This window comes from Triturus cristatus, chromosome 11, assembly GCF_964204655.1.
Source record: "Triturus cristatus chromosome 11, aTriCri1.1, whole genome shotgun sequence".
Lineage (NCBI taxonomy): Eukaryota > Metazoa > Chordata > Amphibia > Caudata > Salamandridae > Triturus > Triturus cristatus.
In genome coordinates, this window is record NC_140594.1 from 160,753,175 (window position 1) to 160,770,332 (window position 17,158).

General features: G+C 44.2%; 1 protein-coding gene across 1 annotated transcript in view; it reads right to left on the reverse strand.

Moving 5' to 3' along the window:
- MLXIP (MLX interacting protein) overlaps nucleotides 1-17,158 on the reverse strand; it is a 2,063,149-nt gene that overhangs the window by 89,042 nt on the left and 1,956,949 nt on the right. The window contains exon 15 of the mRNA XM_085634535.1: nucleotides 8,714-8,837. Coding sequence (XP_085490661.1) covers nucleotides 8,714-8,837 — 124 coding nt within the window. The remainder of the gene's footprint in view (nucleotides 1-8,713; nucleotides 8,838-17,158) is intronic.

Below are 17,158 nucleotides of genomic sequence, written 5' to 3' on the forward strand. Positions count from 1 at the left end.
CTCCCAATGTTTGCCTGGTGTTAGTGTGCTTTGACTGTAGGACACTGGGATCCTGCTAATCAGGAGCCCAGTGTCTGTGCTCTCTCTCCTCAATTCATTCGTAATTACTTTGTACACCCCACAATTTGTATACTGTTGTACCCCAGTAAGTCCCTAGTATATGGTATTAAGGTACCAAGGGCATTACTACACCAGGGGTCTCCCACAGGATGCATCATCTATTGTTATTGTAAGTATGAAAACTTAGGCAACTAATGAAAGTATGGGAAAACCAATGAAAATTCTGAAACCCAGATCAAAGTTCTTTCCTATGAATGATTGAATAGAATGAATTTCATAACAGAAGAATGAGTGTGGAAATATTACTGAGTACACAGGCTCCCTAAATTTCATTATAGATGGAAGTATAAATTGTCTTTAAAAAATGAATTTTTGGGACAACGTATCTATTTGTCAGGTCTCTGAATTTTAGCTTACTGATACCAATAAATTGTTTTCATATTAACTTTGATCTGGGTTTTAGTATTTACATTGGTTTGCCCATACTTTCATTAGTTGCCTAAGTGTTCATACATACAATAGTTATTTACGCCCTGACTTAGGAACGTATCCATTGACAGGGGAACCCCTTTTCTGTACAATTGCATCATCTATTGTGCCACCCATTGGAGCCCATGCAAACTGTGCCTGCAGGTCTGCCATTGCAGTCTGCATGAAGTGGTGCATGCACACAGTCAGGGTGCACGGTTTTAAGTGTGAGGGTCCCCTGCATGAGCAGAGACACCACTACAAAATCCCGCAGTCCATTCTCTGAGCTTTGTAAGTGTGGGGAAGCCATTTTAAAGTATTTGGTGGACACTGACCAAGTCAAGATGCCCAACTACATTATGGCTTCATCAAGCCTAGTAATGCTTGGTATCAAACATGTTGGAATCATGCCACTGCACCAATTCCGGTGCTAGTTGCATGAAACCATGTACTGGGGGGCTCCTTAGAGAATCCCCGTATCTACCTGCGTAGCCTTGCAGGGTCTGCATGCAAGCCAGTGCTGCTGCCGACCCAAGACACGGTTCTGCCCTCCTGCTGCTGAGCTTCACTCGGGCAGGGAAAGGCAGAACAAAGGATTTCCTGTAGAGGAGAGGTATAGTCACCTCTTCTTTAGACATAGGTGTCTTAGGCTAGGGTGGGGGTGCTTCCGAGCGCCTCCAGACTGCTTAGAAGGGCACATTTGGTGCCCTCCTTGCATAAACAGGTTTGCCCCAGTCCAGGGGCACTTGGCACCTGCTCTGGTGCGAAACTACACAAAGAACCGGGGAGTGACCACCCCCTGTCCAGCTCATCCCCTGGAAGGTGCCCAGAGCTCTGCCAGGTGGCCCCTTGATTCTGCCATCTTGAATCTTAGATGGGCAGAAGACCCTGGCAGCATCTGACTGGCCAGTCCACTAGAGTAGCATCCCTGACCCTCCCCGATTGGTGAGTCGCTGCGGAAGTAGTCCTACCCCCTTTCTGGGTTACTTAAGGGCTCCGCTGAGGGTGGACCCTTAGATTCTTACGGAATTCGTTTTCAAGAACCGACTGGCTTCCTGTGAAAATTTGTCTAAAGACTCTTCTGCTGCTGGACACTGAACTCTGCTACTGGACTGAGTCAGGAACCAAGACAAAGACCGCTTCTGGTAGGAAGGTTCCATCTGCAACTTTATATCCGTGCTTTTCCAAATTCTGCAACCTCCGAGGCTGTGCATCTTCCTGAGTCCCCCACGACTCTGCAAGCATCAAGATAGTAAGAAGGAATCTCCCTAAGAGTGAAGGAGTCACGCCCCTGCATCCGCAGGCACCTCGAGGACGACAACAGACTTGTGGATTTTGCTGTACCACGGACACCTACCGGCTCTACAACACAGGTGGTGGTTTGTTGGCTCTCCAGAGACCTGCAACTTGGGAGACTGTAATACTTCTCCAGCCGACCAGAAACGCATCCCTGTGCACCACATCTGTTTGCCGTTGCCAAGACTTGTTGGCTCTCCTGACCGAAGATCTTAGGGCTCCAAGAAGCCCCAGCCTCAAGCATCACACAGCTCCAAGAGTGATGTCCTACCTCCTTATCCAGCGAGGTGGGGTATCCATCTTCTGTGTGCTGCTTAGGGCTTCCTGCGACTCCCTGCGTCTACTGCCATAGGGTCCTCCGAAGGTCTCAATCGATTCTTGCTGCTACTCCTGCTTGCTGAATGCAGGTCTTGCTGGGTGAGTCCCATAGACCTTGCTGGTCTGCAACTAAGCACTTTTTCCTGCAACAAGTCTGTTGCGTTTGCCAAGGTTTGTTGGTGGTCTTGCTGGCCACTAACCCTCCTACATTCCTCAACCGACGTGAGACAGCCATCACCTTGGTGAACACCCGAGGGGCGCTGGGGAGTCCAAAGGGCAGCACTGTAAACAAAGAGCTTGTGGCCTACCGGGTACTGCAGGTAAAGTCTGTAGGCAGGCAGGACGGGTATGTGGAAGTCTGCATCCTGCAACCCTACCATTCAGTCATTCAGCTTGAGCAAGCGTGAACATTTTGAATTTATCCTTTTTTTAGGAAGAAATTGAAAGGGAGCTGGTCCAAGATAGAATGATGGCCTCTGTCCTTTTTGAGCACCAGAAAGTAGCAGGATTAACAACTATGGCCTACTTCTGATGCCACCACCCTTTCTATGGCACTCCTGTCCAAAAGAGCCGCCACTTCTTTGTGGAGCAAGAGATGTGATCCTCCATCAGCCTCTCCTAAGTGGGTGGCATGTGTGGAGGGACAGTCATAAAAGGGAGGGTGTAGGCCTTTCGGACAATCTGGAGAACCTAGCGTTCGGATATTATAGACCTCCAGTGGTGCAGGTGATGGCATACACTGCTAACCAGTGGGTGCTCATGAATGTTGGAGGGCAAACTAAAGAGGCTTGAAGGCTGCAAAAGGAGAGAAAGGCAGAGTTGAGTTTGCAAGGGGGCATGGAAAAGCTCAAGGACCTGGTTGTAGCTCTGATATCCTTAAAGCGCTCAAGTGCTTAGTCCACCTGGTCTCTGAAGAGACAGGAGTCATCAAAGGGCATGTTCATAAGCAGGGCCTGGACATCCCCCAATAAACCAAACGTGGTGCCTAAGGGCCACCGATGACAAAACCACTCTGCCTAGCGAGTTGAATGTATCCAGTCCACAACAAATGGCGAACTTGGCTGCGTCTCTCCCGTCAGTCATAGCCTGGGAGAGAATGGCCTGGGCCTCCTCCGGGACCATAGGCAGCATCTGCGCAACAGAGTCACATCAGCCCAAAAGGCATGCACTGTTCACCGACCGTGGTGCCAGGCTGGCGGAAGAAAACATCTTCCCCAAGGTAACCAGCCTCTTGGATTCCCTGTCAGGTGGAGTGATAGGGAATGTGCCAGGATGTACTTTGGAGGTGGAGGCTTGGAACACCAAGCTTTCCAGGGTGGAGTGGTGGGTGAGGAAACTGGGGTCCCCTGGAGCAGGGCAATAGCGACGGGGCAATGGCGGCGGGCAATTGCCCTACTGATAAGAGCCCCTGTGCAGGGCTTGGACCAGGCCCCAAGTAGGACATCTGTGAGGGCTTCATTAAATGGGAGTAGCAGTTCAGATGGGCTTACTCCCGGCTGAAGCACCTCTGTCACGACGCTCATCTAGACTGCCACAGTGGGCAGCTGAAGTTCCAGGACCTCAGCCGCGGATCTCACCACCATTGCAAATCAGGCTCCCTCCTCCGTAGCCATGGTAGGTGGAGAGACGAAACCAGTATCTGGAGAGGCGTCCAGTCCTCTGGTGTCTGCGAGATCCTCACACCAGATGTCCTCAGTGTAATGCAGGGGCTGCTATTCTTCACGGTCTAGTTGACCCAATCCACAGAAATGGGGCACAGGTCCCGGCCTGGAGGGAATGCCTCCTGTTGACGCCAGAAGCGGACGATGCCCATCCAGCTGTGTCAGGGATGAAAATGGGGATGGCACCGGAGGTGCCGGGAATGTCGGCATTGCAGCCGGCGCAGGGGAGGTCGAGGTGGCACTACTGGCCCCACTCCAGTTCCATTCATGGATCCAAGGAGCCCAACTGGTACAGGCGGAGGACCAGTAGGGGCCCCTCCAGAACACGCAGGGGACAGAAGGCATGCTGGCGGTGACAAGCCAGCCAAATATGAGGTGCATAGCCTCATAAATCTCACAGAGTTGAGCGGGGGTTGCTCCGGCTCTAGGAAACTCGGGAGGAGTGGAGACGGCACAGGCTCAACCACGGAGCCAGGCCTTGGATGCAGATGTTCCCTCATCTTGTCGGAAGACTTTGACAGACGAGGAGATGTCGAAGCCCTCTTCTGCTTCTTGTGGGACATACCCGAACGACTGACTGCAACGAAGATCAATGGCTCCGCAACCGATCCTAGGGCCTTCCCCTCGACCAGGATTTAGACTGTCACAGCATTGCATATCGAGCAGGAAGGAGCTTGAGGGACTGGCGTCTTGGCGTCGTGGTCGCACTTGAGATACCAGAAGCAGATGAGGTGTGGGTGTGTCACCGACATTTGCTGTTGACAGGCGCACACAGGGCTTAAAAGCAGCCTTACTGATGGACATCCCTGCCACAATAGGAGACTAAGTCTCCAAAAAGTCTTCGACAAAAGGTCGAAAAAGGTCAGTCATAAAGTGACTAGGGTAGCTCTACTCTGGATCTGTGCTGACTGGCGTAGAAAGAAAAAACTGACGTCAGAGTGCTGGAGTGGCACCTATATAGGCAGTGTGCACGTCACTTCCGGCACAGATGCCGCCACGCGGTGCTGAATGACACCACCTACCAGCACGCAGAGGTATTGCTCACAAAAAAAATTCCGGATCCAGTCTCACACCTGGGAATAATTCTTAGGTAAGAAATCTGCAGCTAGAAGTCTCTATCAGATTTGTAATTACATTGATAGAAGCCACACAGCAGCCTACTACAGTGGGGTCGATCAAAGCAAAACAAGCATTAGCAAAGCACTAGGTCTTGACTTTGAAACCTACTGGCTTTGCCAATGCCTTTTAGCAAAGTTGTACAGCATCAGCAAAACATTTTTCGCGGATGCTGTGACAACAAAAAACAAAAGGTACAATGATGAGGCCACGTAATTTTGTTAGTGGGTGTATGCTTGATGAATAATCTGTAAACTAATACAAAATTAAAACAAAGTTTTGCTTTTTTTAATTGCTGCCTGGAGCTCAAAATAGAAAAAATATTTTGGGAAGCAGGGGAACAGGTCAGGGGGAGCGGGTTAAAGTGAAAACAAAGGTGGGTGTGGAAGGGGAAAAGCAGCACATGAGGATGGGAACAAAGAGGGTGGGGCAGAGGAACACACAGGAAAGAAAAATATGGAGGTGAGGGGAAACCCATGGAGAAGGGAAGCACATGAGGGAGAGTGCAACATGCAGCAAGGGGCAAGGGAGAAGCACATGGGTGAGAGAGAGCTAGACAGAGCATGGGGGGAGAAGCACCTATACCTTTTGAGATAAGACATGATCTCCCACTTCAGCAATGGGGAGTGATTCAAGCGTGTGGATCTATGACAGATCCAGTGCTGGAGACAAAGGCTATGTACTCCATGGGAGGGACACACACAAGATGGGACAAGCAGGTATGAGGAAAGTCATTCAATAAGAAGCAAGCAAATGAAAATGACAAACCAACAAATAGTAAGCAACGGGTGGGCTGTAAAAATAGCAGATCATTACTCAACAAGATCGTGCAATGATTATTACTGTTATGTTGTTGATGTTGGTCTATGACATATCTTTAATTTTTATTTTTGTAGATCATTTTAAACATTGGAAATATGAAGTTTCCCTGCAGACTGTAACTCACTCATAGTTATATTATGCATTTGCCTTAGTTATAAGCCTTGGAATTTTTTTTTCTCACGTACTTTTCTTGGAACAGAGGTTTCCTTTAAACAGTGATAGTATATTAATTTGTTACTAGAGTACATATTTATTAATAGGGCTGCTTCTATGAAGTTTTATTTGTTCACACACATGCAGCCAACTTCTGACACCAAAGGCTCAAGTCTTCGCATTTATATTATGTTGATTTGCATAGCGCTTAAATGACCAGCGAGGGTATCCAGGCGCTTGAGCAGGTGAGTAGGCTTGTGATACCAGTCACATTATTCAAAGAGGCATGTCTTCAGCTACTTGCGAAACTCAAGTAGCGAGGAGGCTCTGATATGCTGAGGAAGGTCGCTCCATGTTTTAGGTTGTTATGTAGGAGAAACTGCGACCTATTGCACGAGTGAGTGCAAGACTGAGCATAGGTGTCTTGATGGGTTGTGAAAGTGTATGCGGCTGTTGTAGTAAGCGGGTCACATGTTGTGTAGGGCTTTGTAGGTGTGCATGAGGAGTTTGAATTGCCTGTGTTTGTGAATGGGAAGCCTGTGGAGCACCTGCAGGTGGGGTGAGATGTGGGTGGGGTGAGGGAAGTTGAGTATGAGCCTTGAGTCTGTTTAGGAGTTGTTTGGAAATTCCAGCATACAGTGAGTTCCTGTAGTCAACTCGGCTTGTGATGACTGCTTGTGTCGCGGTTCATTTGGTGTTCTGAGGAAGCCACTTGAAGATTTTTCGTAGCATTTGTAGGATGTGGATGCAAGAGGAGCTCACTGCATTTACCTGTGCCTACATGTTGAGCTTTTTGTCTAGGATGATTCCCAGATTTCTGGCTTGGTTGGTGGGTGTTGGTCCCAGTTTTGTCGTCCACCAGGTGTCCTCCCACATGGAGTTCTTGTTATGAAAGACCAGTACTTTCAGTCTTGTCAGAATTCATTTCAATCACTTGGTTCTCATCCATTTCGCAACAAAGGGGCAAGCAGTTGGTGAAGTTTGTCTGGTGGCTGGTGTCAGGGAGAGGCTGAGTTAGGTATCGTCTGTATAGGAGATGAAGGTGATGTCTTCACATCTGATGATGTTAGCGAGTGGAGCCATGCAGATGTTGAACAAGGTTGGGGTTGGGGATTTTGAATACCAGTTCTGTGACTTCTAATGTCAAGGGTGGCAGTCTGACTCTTTGGGTTCTTCCTGTAAGATAGGAGCATATCCTGTTAAGCACAGGTTCTTGGATACAGCCCTCCTGGAGTCTTCTGATGAGTATGTTGTGGGAGACTGTGTCAAATGCCATAGAGAGGTCGAATAGGATGTAGGTGGCTGTTTCTCCTCCGTCAAGGATGGTCCTGATATCATCGGTGGCTATGATTAGTGCAGATTCTGTGCTGGGGTCCTTTCTGAATCCTGGTAGTGAGTTGTCCAGTAGGTGGCGGAGCTCGAGGTGGCTAGTGAGTGGAGTAATTCTGTTTTTGAGATTTTGGTGGGTGAGTTGGTCTGCAGTGTGTTGATCTGGAAGTGGATTAAGCAGTGGTCGGTACATGTGAGGGGTGAGGTTGAGTTGAACTTGATGTCGTTGAAGGTGGTGAAGATGGGGTCCAAATTTGTGTCCGATGATTTATGTTGGTTCTGTAATGAGCTGGGTTAGTCCGATGTTGTTTAGGCTTTCTAGGAGGGCTGTGGAGCAAGGGTCTGTTCTGTCGTCTGGTGGAAGTTGAAGCCTCCGAGGACTACGAAGTGGTTAGAGTCTCCGGTGAGGGGGGGACGATGAACTTTGTGAAGAGGTTGGTGAAGGTATCTGATGGTCCTGGTAGTTGATGGATGAGGGGTCCGTTTAGGGTAACTTGAAGCTTGAAAGGCAGATGTTCCATGAACTGAGTGGTGTTCTCTGTGATCAGTGAGCAGGTGATCAAGTATTTGTAAAAGATCGCTAGTACCCCCGTCCTCGCCCTCCCATGGCAGTCCTGTCATGCCACAGGATCCTTAAGACAGTGAAGCCGGGTCCGGAATTGCCTTGGAATGGTTAGAGGACCAGTCAGTTGGTAGGTAGGCGGGCTGAGGCCTAGGCAACTGCTCACTGGTGTTGAGCAGCGGCTGCCATTAAGTAGGTCCGGGACGAGGAGGTGGTGAGTAGAGCTGTGCATGAGAGAAGAGGAGAAGCAGGTAAGGAGCGGCGGAGGTGGGATGCGGAAAAAATAAGTGAGGGCGTGGGGGCAAAGAATGTTTTGAGGAGATATCCAGGGGTGAGAAAATAACTTAAGAATGCAGAAATGGGAAGAAAACGAGATGAAAGATGAGAAACGGTTAAAAATAGCAAAATGCTGAAAACGGGTGAAAAAGAAGATAAGAAACAGCAGAAAAGAGATGAAGCAAAAGCAGAAAACGGGGGAAGAGAGGAGATGAGAAATGGCTGAAAAGAACTAAAGCAAAAGCAGAAAACTGGGTGAAAATGATGAGAATTCAGACAGCTGGGAAAAAAGGCACAAAAAAAGAAACTGGGGAGAAAGTGATGGGAAAAGTCAGAGAAGAAGCAAGAGAGGATAAGAGAGAGAGCTAAAGGAGATGAGTTGGGAGCCTTAAGGCAGCAAAGCAGTTTCCGGAAGGGCCTTGGACTGGTTAGAGGACCAGTCAACAGGTAAGTGGGGCAGTGGGGCCTAGGCATCTGCTTAGTTTACAGCTTAGTGGAGACTTTCCCAGATACCTTTTAAGAAAACCATGTACAATTAATTAAAAGTCAATTGCTTGCAAAGTGTTCCATGTTTGGAAACAGAAAAGCAATGTTTGAAACTGAAACAACACACTGAATACAGACCGAGCTACAAAAACTACACAAAAGATACAATCCAGAACTTCCAATTTTGAAGGGTTCTGCTTTTCACGTACTCATCAAAAAGCAATCTCATACGATCAAATCTTTGTCGTGTCACGGGTACTCCAGTAGCAGGAAGCTGTTGCTGGCAGGATCTGTAACGATATTACAAACTGATTAACAAACAGTCTGGGAATGGTCAGGACAACACTTCCACACTTGTACCACACATAATTATCAGTTCTACGAACATTATTGGCATCCACAATCGGCAGCACAATCTGCAGGTCTCTAGGAGAAAGAAGTTACATTGAAATCACAATTAACTAAAGCGGACTTCCCTAGGAGCTTTTCAGCAATAGACACTGTCTCCACATCTAATCATATACTCACTGTGCCATTTCGTAGAGTACCCAGCAGGGTTTAAAGAATATCGATAATTATAAAACCTAGTTTTCAAGTGACATAGCCGAGATCATAAATACATGGGATCAAGGAACGTAATGATTAATTTTGTCGCAACCAAGTCGCCAGAAAATATAAAAAGAAACATTAACTCTGTTACAATATAATATGAATGCTAATGGATGTACTACACAATAAAAATATTGAAGGATTAAATTAACCAGACCAGACCAGACTAGGACAGTACAACCTGTATTGAAGAGTGCATCAGAGAACAAATCCCAGTTTGCCCACATAATCACATTGTGTCAGCTCTTGGATATTCTTAACATGGGCCTTTCCCAGGTGACAGAATGGATATGGAAACTTTTTCAATACTTGCAGTGCAGTGGAGCCAGAGGAAAATGGAGTGATGTTGAGAGCGTGACTACAAGGGCACTTGAAGTGATATCAAACAAAATGATAGCGTAAACATAGAAAAATTAAAAAACCTATAGAAACATTGCTTATCCTCAGGAGAAGTGAGGTAACAGCATGGTAAATGAGCTGAATCATCTATCCAAAAAGATTACCAAGGTACACAACTTGTTCTTCAAATGGATGCTTGCTCTTGCAGGGCCAATTCACAAACCGTGCTTGCAGGAGGAAGGTTGAGGTAATCTTTGTACTAGTTTAAAACTAGACTGATTGAAGCACTCCTCTGCCAAAATGAGCAGGCTCCCTGGCATACATTTAAATCAACAGTGTTTACTGAAAGAATGCACAGAGGACCACGTAATGGTTTTCCCGATCTTCTGAAATGGAACAGCTCATGCTCTTAGTAGAACTGGCAAGGAAATTATCTGGTAGTGACTTTTCTGTTAATTCGTGAAAATGCTTGCCTATTGGGGAAAGCAACGCACAGATTTCCAAGACCTACAAACAAGATTTCAACATCCAGAAAGGTTTTGGTACAAAGGAAGAAGCTTTTTTTTGCAGTTAAATTGTTTAACTCTTTCCTCATTCTTGGACTGGTGTTGGAAGGGAGGAGATTTAAATGACAGGGATATAACAACGCCAATCTCAGTTTCATTAAGAACATAAGCATCAAATTAAAACTGGTGGAAAGGAATTTGCAAGCCTTTTGTTAATCCGATCAAAACAAGAAGTTTTAATAAAGAACATTGACCTGGAGAAATATACTAGCCAAAGTGGCAGTTAGAGGACTTCCCATTGTCCCTCTAAAATCTTTTTTCAGCTAAAGATAATGCAATGTAAAGGATCTGAATCATACTAGCCTGTAGAACATCTCTAGTGACATCATGACACCGTGCAACAGACAATGGCCATCTCCTGGAATATACAGCTCTAGTACAGGGCAGCCTGTCTGGCAATAAAACTTTTGTATTAAATCTTTTGGAAGTCTGTAAGCAGACAAAGCTAGCCTCTCACATTCAAGCAAGCAATTCTAAGGACTTCTGAGGAAATTCTATAGAACAAAGGAAGTTGAATTTCTCCTATTCCTTGGTGGTAAAGAGTTGTAAAACACCAAGAACACATGATCTGCTACTGACTGGAGGCGTTTACACTTGTGGCTGCAGAAGGAACTCTTCTTGAGTGGATCTGCCTTTAAGTTCTCTTTCCCGGCTAGATGAGCTGCTGACAAATTCCTTGGTATATGCTCATTCCCATATGTCTGCTGCGTCCACGCACAGCAGTTTCTGACCTACTACACCTTGCTTGTTCAGATAGAACACAGCAGTTGTACTGTCCAAGAGTATTTGAAATTCAGAACTCATCAACTGAGGGAGAACATTTCTGACCCAACTAAAACTCCTTCAAATCGAGCACACATACACAGAGTCGATTTTTGAGGCGTTCATAGAAAAGATGGCATGCTAACAAGTTGGTGCCAAATTACAAAAGCGTGAAGTACTACATCCGTCAGCTACCATTATATTAGTTACAGTGGTGGCATAGTCACTTTGAACTTAGAATTCTTCCGTCTAGTGGCATAGGTAGTTAGACGTTTTCAGTCTTGAGAAACATGTTCAGAAATCCTAGATTTAAACTGAGAAGGAGACCTCCCCTTCTTTCTTCACAACATGTCCGGCTAACAACCTCTGCCTCTCTGAGAGGGTAACACATTTTGATAGTACCGCTTTTGAGTTGCAAGGTTCAACTCTATTTCTGTGTGGTAAAGGAGATAAGGGACAGGTGGCAGTATGGCACAATATGACAGAGAATAACTTTTCTTTAGAGCACAAACGACCCACTGGTCTGATTTTATCTTTGTCAGTTGTGGATGTAGCCCAACATCTGTTTTCCAACTAGCGAATCATGAGCCTAAACAGGGGCTCTGGTGTTCTGGGAATTGAATAGGAGAAACACGACTGCTGTTTACAATACTGTTGAATGATGGATACTCTAACCCCAGAGCTCCAGCAGTTAAATTATTTTGCTTGATTTGTTCAAGAAGAGAATATGCGTTTTGCCAAAAAAGACACTTCTGTGGTATTTCATGAGTATGTGAGAAGGTTGAGTTGTAGAATCAGTGAATGTTTCTTTTCGAGAGAGCTTGAATGTGGTGAGAGGCAAACGGGAGTGGAGCAGAGGCGGATGGCTGGACGTTGTTCTCTATGCTTAATAAACTCTCACCCAAGATATCTTGGCTGGATTAAGGAGTATTTATTGAAGGAGTAAATCTAGCACTTCACAACTTCCCATCTAAAGACATGCATTGCATATAACTAGACAATCTTGTGGTTCACATTCATACATGCCTGCAGATAACAGCACTTTCAACTGACCATGCAAACATGGCATCAAAACTAGATGGGGGGGGGGTGAGGGGGGGCTAGCTTAGAAGCCGATAAACCATATTGCAAGAGGTCCTGGAAAGGCTGACTTCAAGACTGGTAAATTTGGTGTGGCCCGACATGCCACCTTTCATAGGGCTGGGTTATATCTGGCCTACAAGCTGGTGATAATGGAACTTTAAGACCAAGACTACCATATGCAAAGGACCTTGTTGGAAGAGAAAGCGAGTAGGTGCAGTCAGATGTGATTGAAAGAATCAAAGTCTGCTTCTTACACAATGAAGCCTGAACCTCTAAGCGTTATGGTGTAGGGTGTGCCGAGGGCATATAGTGTCTGAATAGGTTGCTTTATATGTGCAAGGAACTAAACCTATTACTTCTGGCCTTGAGAGGCTTTCAAACCACTTGTGCTCTGTTCTGTAGGGCTTGTTGGAGCGAGAATCAGTTTAAATGAAGTATTATGGTTTACAAATCATCCAGGCTAAATCTCGCTCTGTCAGGCCTTGTTCGTTGTGTAGAGAAGAACATTTCAAATCATTAATCACTTCAACAATTTATCATCAATACATCAATATTTAGTGTGAGTCAATGAAGATAGTTTAAAGAAGTTTTAAAGGTTTTATTAATTTCAATCTTTAGTAGCTTATCTTTTTTTAATTCAAATCAGGTTAACCAATACAATAAATAAATCATTAATTTGCGCGTTCCATAACTGTAAGAATCCCTATTCTAAGTTTAAGAGAAAGGAGTCAGTTATAACTTGCAAAGAGTTCTATTGAGAGAGAGAGAGAGAGAGAGAGAGAGAGAGAGCGAGCGAGCGAGAGAGAGAGAGAGAGAGAGAGAGAGCGCAAACATAAAGCTTCAATAAATTCTGTTCAATAATATGAGAAAATAAAAGCAGTAACATCCCATGAAGATAAGTTCAAGAAACTCATTAGAGTCTCAGCATAATATAGCACACAGTCTGGGGTGAAGGGGCAAGTTCTCAATCAAAGCTCTGCAGACCAAAGTCTGAAATCGCGAGCCAGTATGAGAGGTTTGCATAGGAGGTAAGGAGAGAAACTGGGTAGGTAGTCTGGAGTCTCAAGTCTGAACTAATCTGGGAACACACACATATAAAAAACACATTTTGTTTGAATCTGCAACTGGTGTATCCGCCGTCTTATTCCATTCAAAAACCGGCCGAGGTTTTCCTGTGAAATGGGTTACTCTTCATCATATCTTCAAGAAGACAATGAACTATCGAATATGTTAGCTAAATTGTAGCAACTAATATCAAACAGTGTTTAACTCCACTCAGGTCAGAGCTTTCCCACGTACACTTGTATCAGTCTAACCTTCAAATTAAAGCAAGTTGTGAAGAAGTTGAAATATCTTTAATGAAATATATATACATTTTACAAGAACATGACGTGAAAAAGAAATCCAAGTTAGTTTACTTAAGGGGTCGACAATCACGTTATTTTGCTGATTCCTCATATGAGGTTGCACAGTTTCTGTTTAAACTAAACTCCTAATCAATCCTAATAAAAAGCTTCTAGTGAAAGCAGAAACATTTCTACAAAATATGTGAATCAGGTTATAAAATGTGAATCTAACTATGAAATAGCATCTTTTAGCAAGTGTCAAGAGTACACATTTTTGTTATATTTTCATTTTACATGATATAATTCTCACAAAAATCTGTGCATGTTAGCATTTCTAAATGAACGACTTTTATCATTGCATTTGATCAGTTTGAGGCCTAGTGCGTTTAAGTGTGGCAGCTGTGTGCATTTTCATCTTTTTAAACATGTTTTCGTTTCAGCTTGCCCTTTAGTTTCTGCACGTTTATTAAAATCAATGTTATTACATTTTATTTAAACACCCTGTTAGGCTAAATACAATAAAAAGGTAGGATAATGTTAGAAAGTTGTCTTTCAATAACAATCTCTGTAAATAGAAAGGATTTCGCCCACTCAGTCTGAAAAGGGGTTGCCACGATCAAGGCACCTATCTTGATCACTGCCATAACGTGAGTGTTGAAGGAGGGACACTCCCAGAGGTGTATCTTGCTCACTTAGGCCCACATGCATCAAAGCAAAAGCCAGTCGCAAACGGGCAGATTCTCAGAATCTGCCCCTTTGCGACTGGGATTTTTGCATTTGGGATGCATCATCCCAAATGCAAAAATCGCAATTTAAGGAATCTCTAAATTGCGATTCCTTAAATTGCTATTGCATTTAAGGAATCCCAAATTGAGATTCCTTAAATGCAATGCATGAAAGTTTAAAAATTAGCGATTTCGCTAATAGGGGGAGCAAATTACCATGAAGTTGAACTTCATGGTAATTTGCAAAAACTTTGAAAAATGCACTAAAGTGCATTTTTCAAAGTTCCATTTTACACACACACATGCCCTTGGGGCATGTGTGTGTGCAAGATGTATTCATATGCAGATTTCAGGGGTGCAACAGGGTGTTTTTTGACGCCCTGGCACCCTTGAAATAGCATGAGCAATTTGCGATTCTCTAATTGAGATTAGCAAATTGAGAAAGTCTTCCCATTCATTCCTATGGGCCTCTAGGCCCATAGGAATCAATGGGGAGGTATTCCTTAATTGCATGTTTAGGAATCGCTATTTTGTAAGCGATTTCTACATGCATAGTCTTTTGCTATTCCTTATTAGCAAATCCTTATTTTTCGCTATTAAGGAATCGCAAATGGCATTGTTGATGCATGTGCCAGTTAGACTTTACAAATCGGTGATCAGATCCGGAAGTGTACTAGTGAAAACATACATCACCACCATTCAGGTTGTTCATCATGGTAAGCATTTAGAAATTATAATGTATAATAATTGGAATACAACCGCCTTGTAAGTAACCTGCTTGATGACTTAAAGCCTGAATATTTTTTCAGAGGGTAAACTTTAAAACTGCAACAATATAATAGAGGAATGAGAACGTGATATTATTTGTCTCGTACATGTCGAGACTGACGTTATTTCAAGTGTCCACCAGCCCAACTCAAAAAGTTCGCACAACGCCACATGGAGCAGGCAACCTACTATCACAAACAACTATTTGGATCCAGTCTGGCTCCTGGGAAGGTTTTATGTAAGGAATCCTAAGGAGCAAGCATCCATTCGAAATCTCACTTTTCAATAGGTAAACATTACATTTCTTTTGTTAATAATCAACTACATCAAAAATTTAAAAAGCAAAAGTACAACTTTTGCTGCTTTTATTTTATTTTTTATTGGAATTCAAATTTTAAAAGGGAGAATAAAACAAGTGGGCAGATCACTCCAAGTAAAGAAACTGTATTCTGCTCAAATGTCCACATGGGCACTCGTGGGCACTCCATCCTATTAAAAAACAACCTTCACTACTGATTAAAAGATTTTATTTCTGGAATAGGTTTGTGTGAATTTGATTATTACGGACTAGAAATCTCTTACACTGTTTACTTTTGAGACATTGCTATAAAGAACTCATGCACAAATGCACACACACACACACATAAGGCACAATGAAACTGAATTGGAGAATGTCAGGAAACCAGAAGAGACAATCTCTCTTTGGTCACAGGCCAGTAACTGGGCTAAATCAGCAGGCACCTGACCCAGAAAGAATACACAGTCTCTACATTACACCAAACACATTTTAACGACTCACTGCGTATCGCACCATAAAATGAAAATAGAGCCTAGAGGAAGGACTTTAACTGCCAAAAGACAGTTTTTTAATTTAAGCAGAAAAAGTGAGCTGATAATCAAAAATAAATCCTGAACTGCGCATAGGAGTAGGAAAATTCCTCAGAGAATTAGGCCACCATTCTTGTGACCATAAGACAACAGATCCACTTATGATCGGTACCTCAGTTTTCACAGAATTCAGTTTAAGGGAATTCCTATTAAAGTGAGAAGACTGCAAGACTGGAAGTTTTGGTATGCTTTAAGGCAGTCCCCATCAAGTCAAAGGATTATCTATAAATCACCTCCATATGCTATAACTCCCAGCTGAAAAGATTTAATCAACGTTATTAGGTGGTGCAAGAAATTGGATTATTTGGGATGAGTCACTTCCCACATCAAGGAATAATCACAACCCTGTCAGCACAAACCCTCAAAGTCACTAAATGAACTTGACCGCTATGGCACAGAGCAGACAGGCTTAATTTAGGACAATGTGTACAGCATTAATGCAGTAACAGGGCCGGACTGGGAAGCAAAATCGGCCCCGGCAAAGTAATCGGCCGGCCACCACCACCCCCCCCCCCCCCCCCCCGGGGCTTGGGGGGGGCCGCCGAGCTCTTCGCCAGGGCCGGTTTTCAGCCGATTTTGTTACAGGGCCGATTTTGAAGCTATGCTGCAAAAACGGCCCTGTAACAAAAACGGCCCCCAGGGGCACCAAACTGGCCCCCACCCGTGCAGCGCACTGGGGGATTGCCCGATGCTCGCTACGGGCAGTCCGGCCCTGTGCAGTAACAAAATGCACAACATTAACAATCTCAAATTGCAAATTGAATTAGAAAATAGAGTAAAATGTAATATACCGAATGATACCAACATGACAGAAGTCCAATAAGGGGAAATGCATATATGATTAAAAAAAAAAAGTTTTAAATAAAAATAGCACCAAAAAGCACAAAGAGCTAATGAAAGTCAATGGTCAAGGTAGGCTGGGACCTAGGCAGAATTTGAGACTGATCACAATGGAGCGAGAGTCTGATACATCAACCAGGTTAGTCCTGGTCAAAGATGTTACCTTCTGACCTAGGGCCTGATTATAAATATAGATGCTATTTAGTGCACCTAATAAATAATTATACCATTTGGTACATTATTTATTGGTTGCGGTGAATAGCATCCATTACGAGTTATTGGGGGAATCCATGCGGATTTTGGGTTTAACGTACCAAATCCGCATATTATGATAAATACTGTACATCTATTCCCTGTTAAATTTCAGCAGATTTGACCCACCAAAATTGAATGAAGCTTGAGGTATTTAACACATAAGATAATCCAGGTGCCACTTGTCTGAAGGGTACGTCCAGGGGAGTAGACCTCTTGTAGCTTGTTATATACCTGTAGCTTGAACAGAAGGCCAGTTTTATGACCCTGAGAGCCCACTTATTTAACCCTGGTATTAGAGGGAGCAGGTTCAGTCCTTCAGGGCTCCTCTTGGGTCACAAACAGCTGGTCCATGCCTCTTCAGATCTTCTGAAGATCCAGGAAGTTTCCTGAAATAAGTGCCTGGAGGTGCCACATTTATGCCTGGTACCAG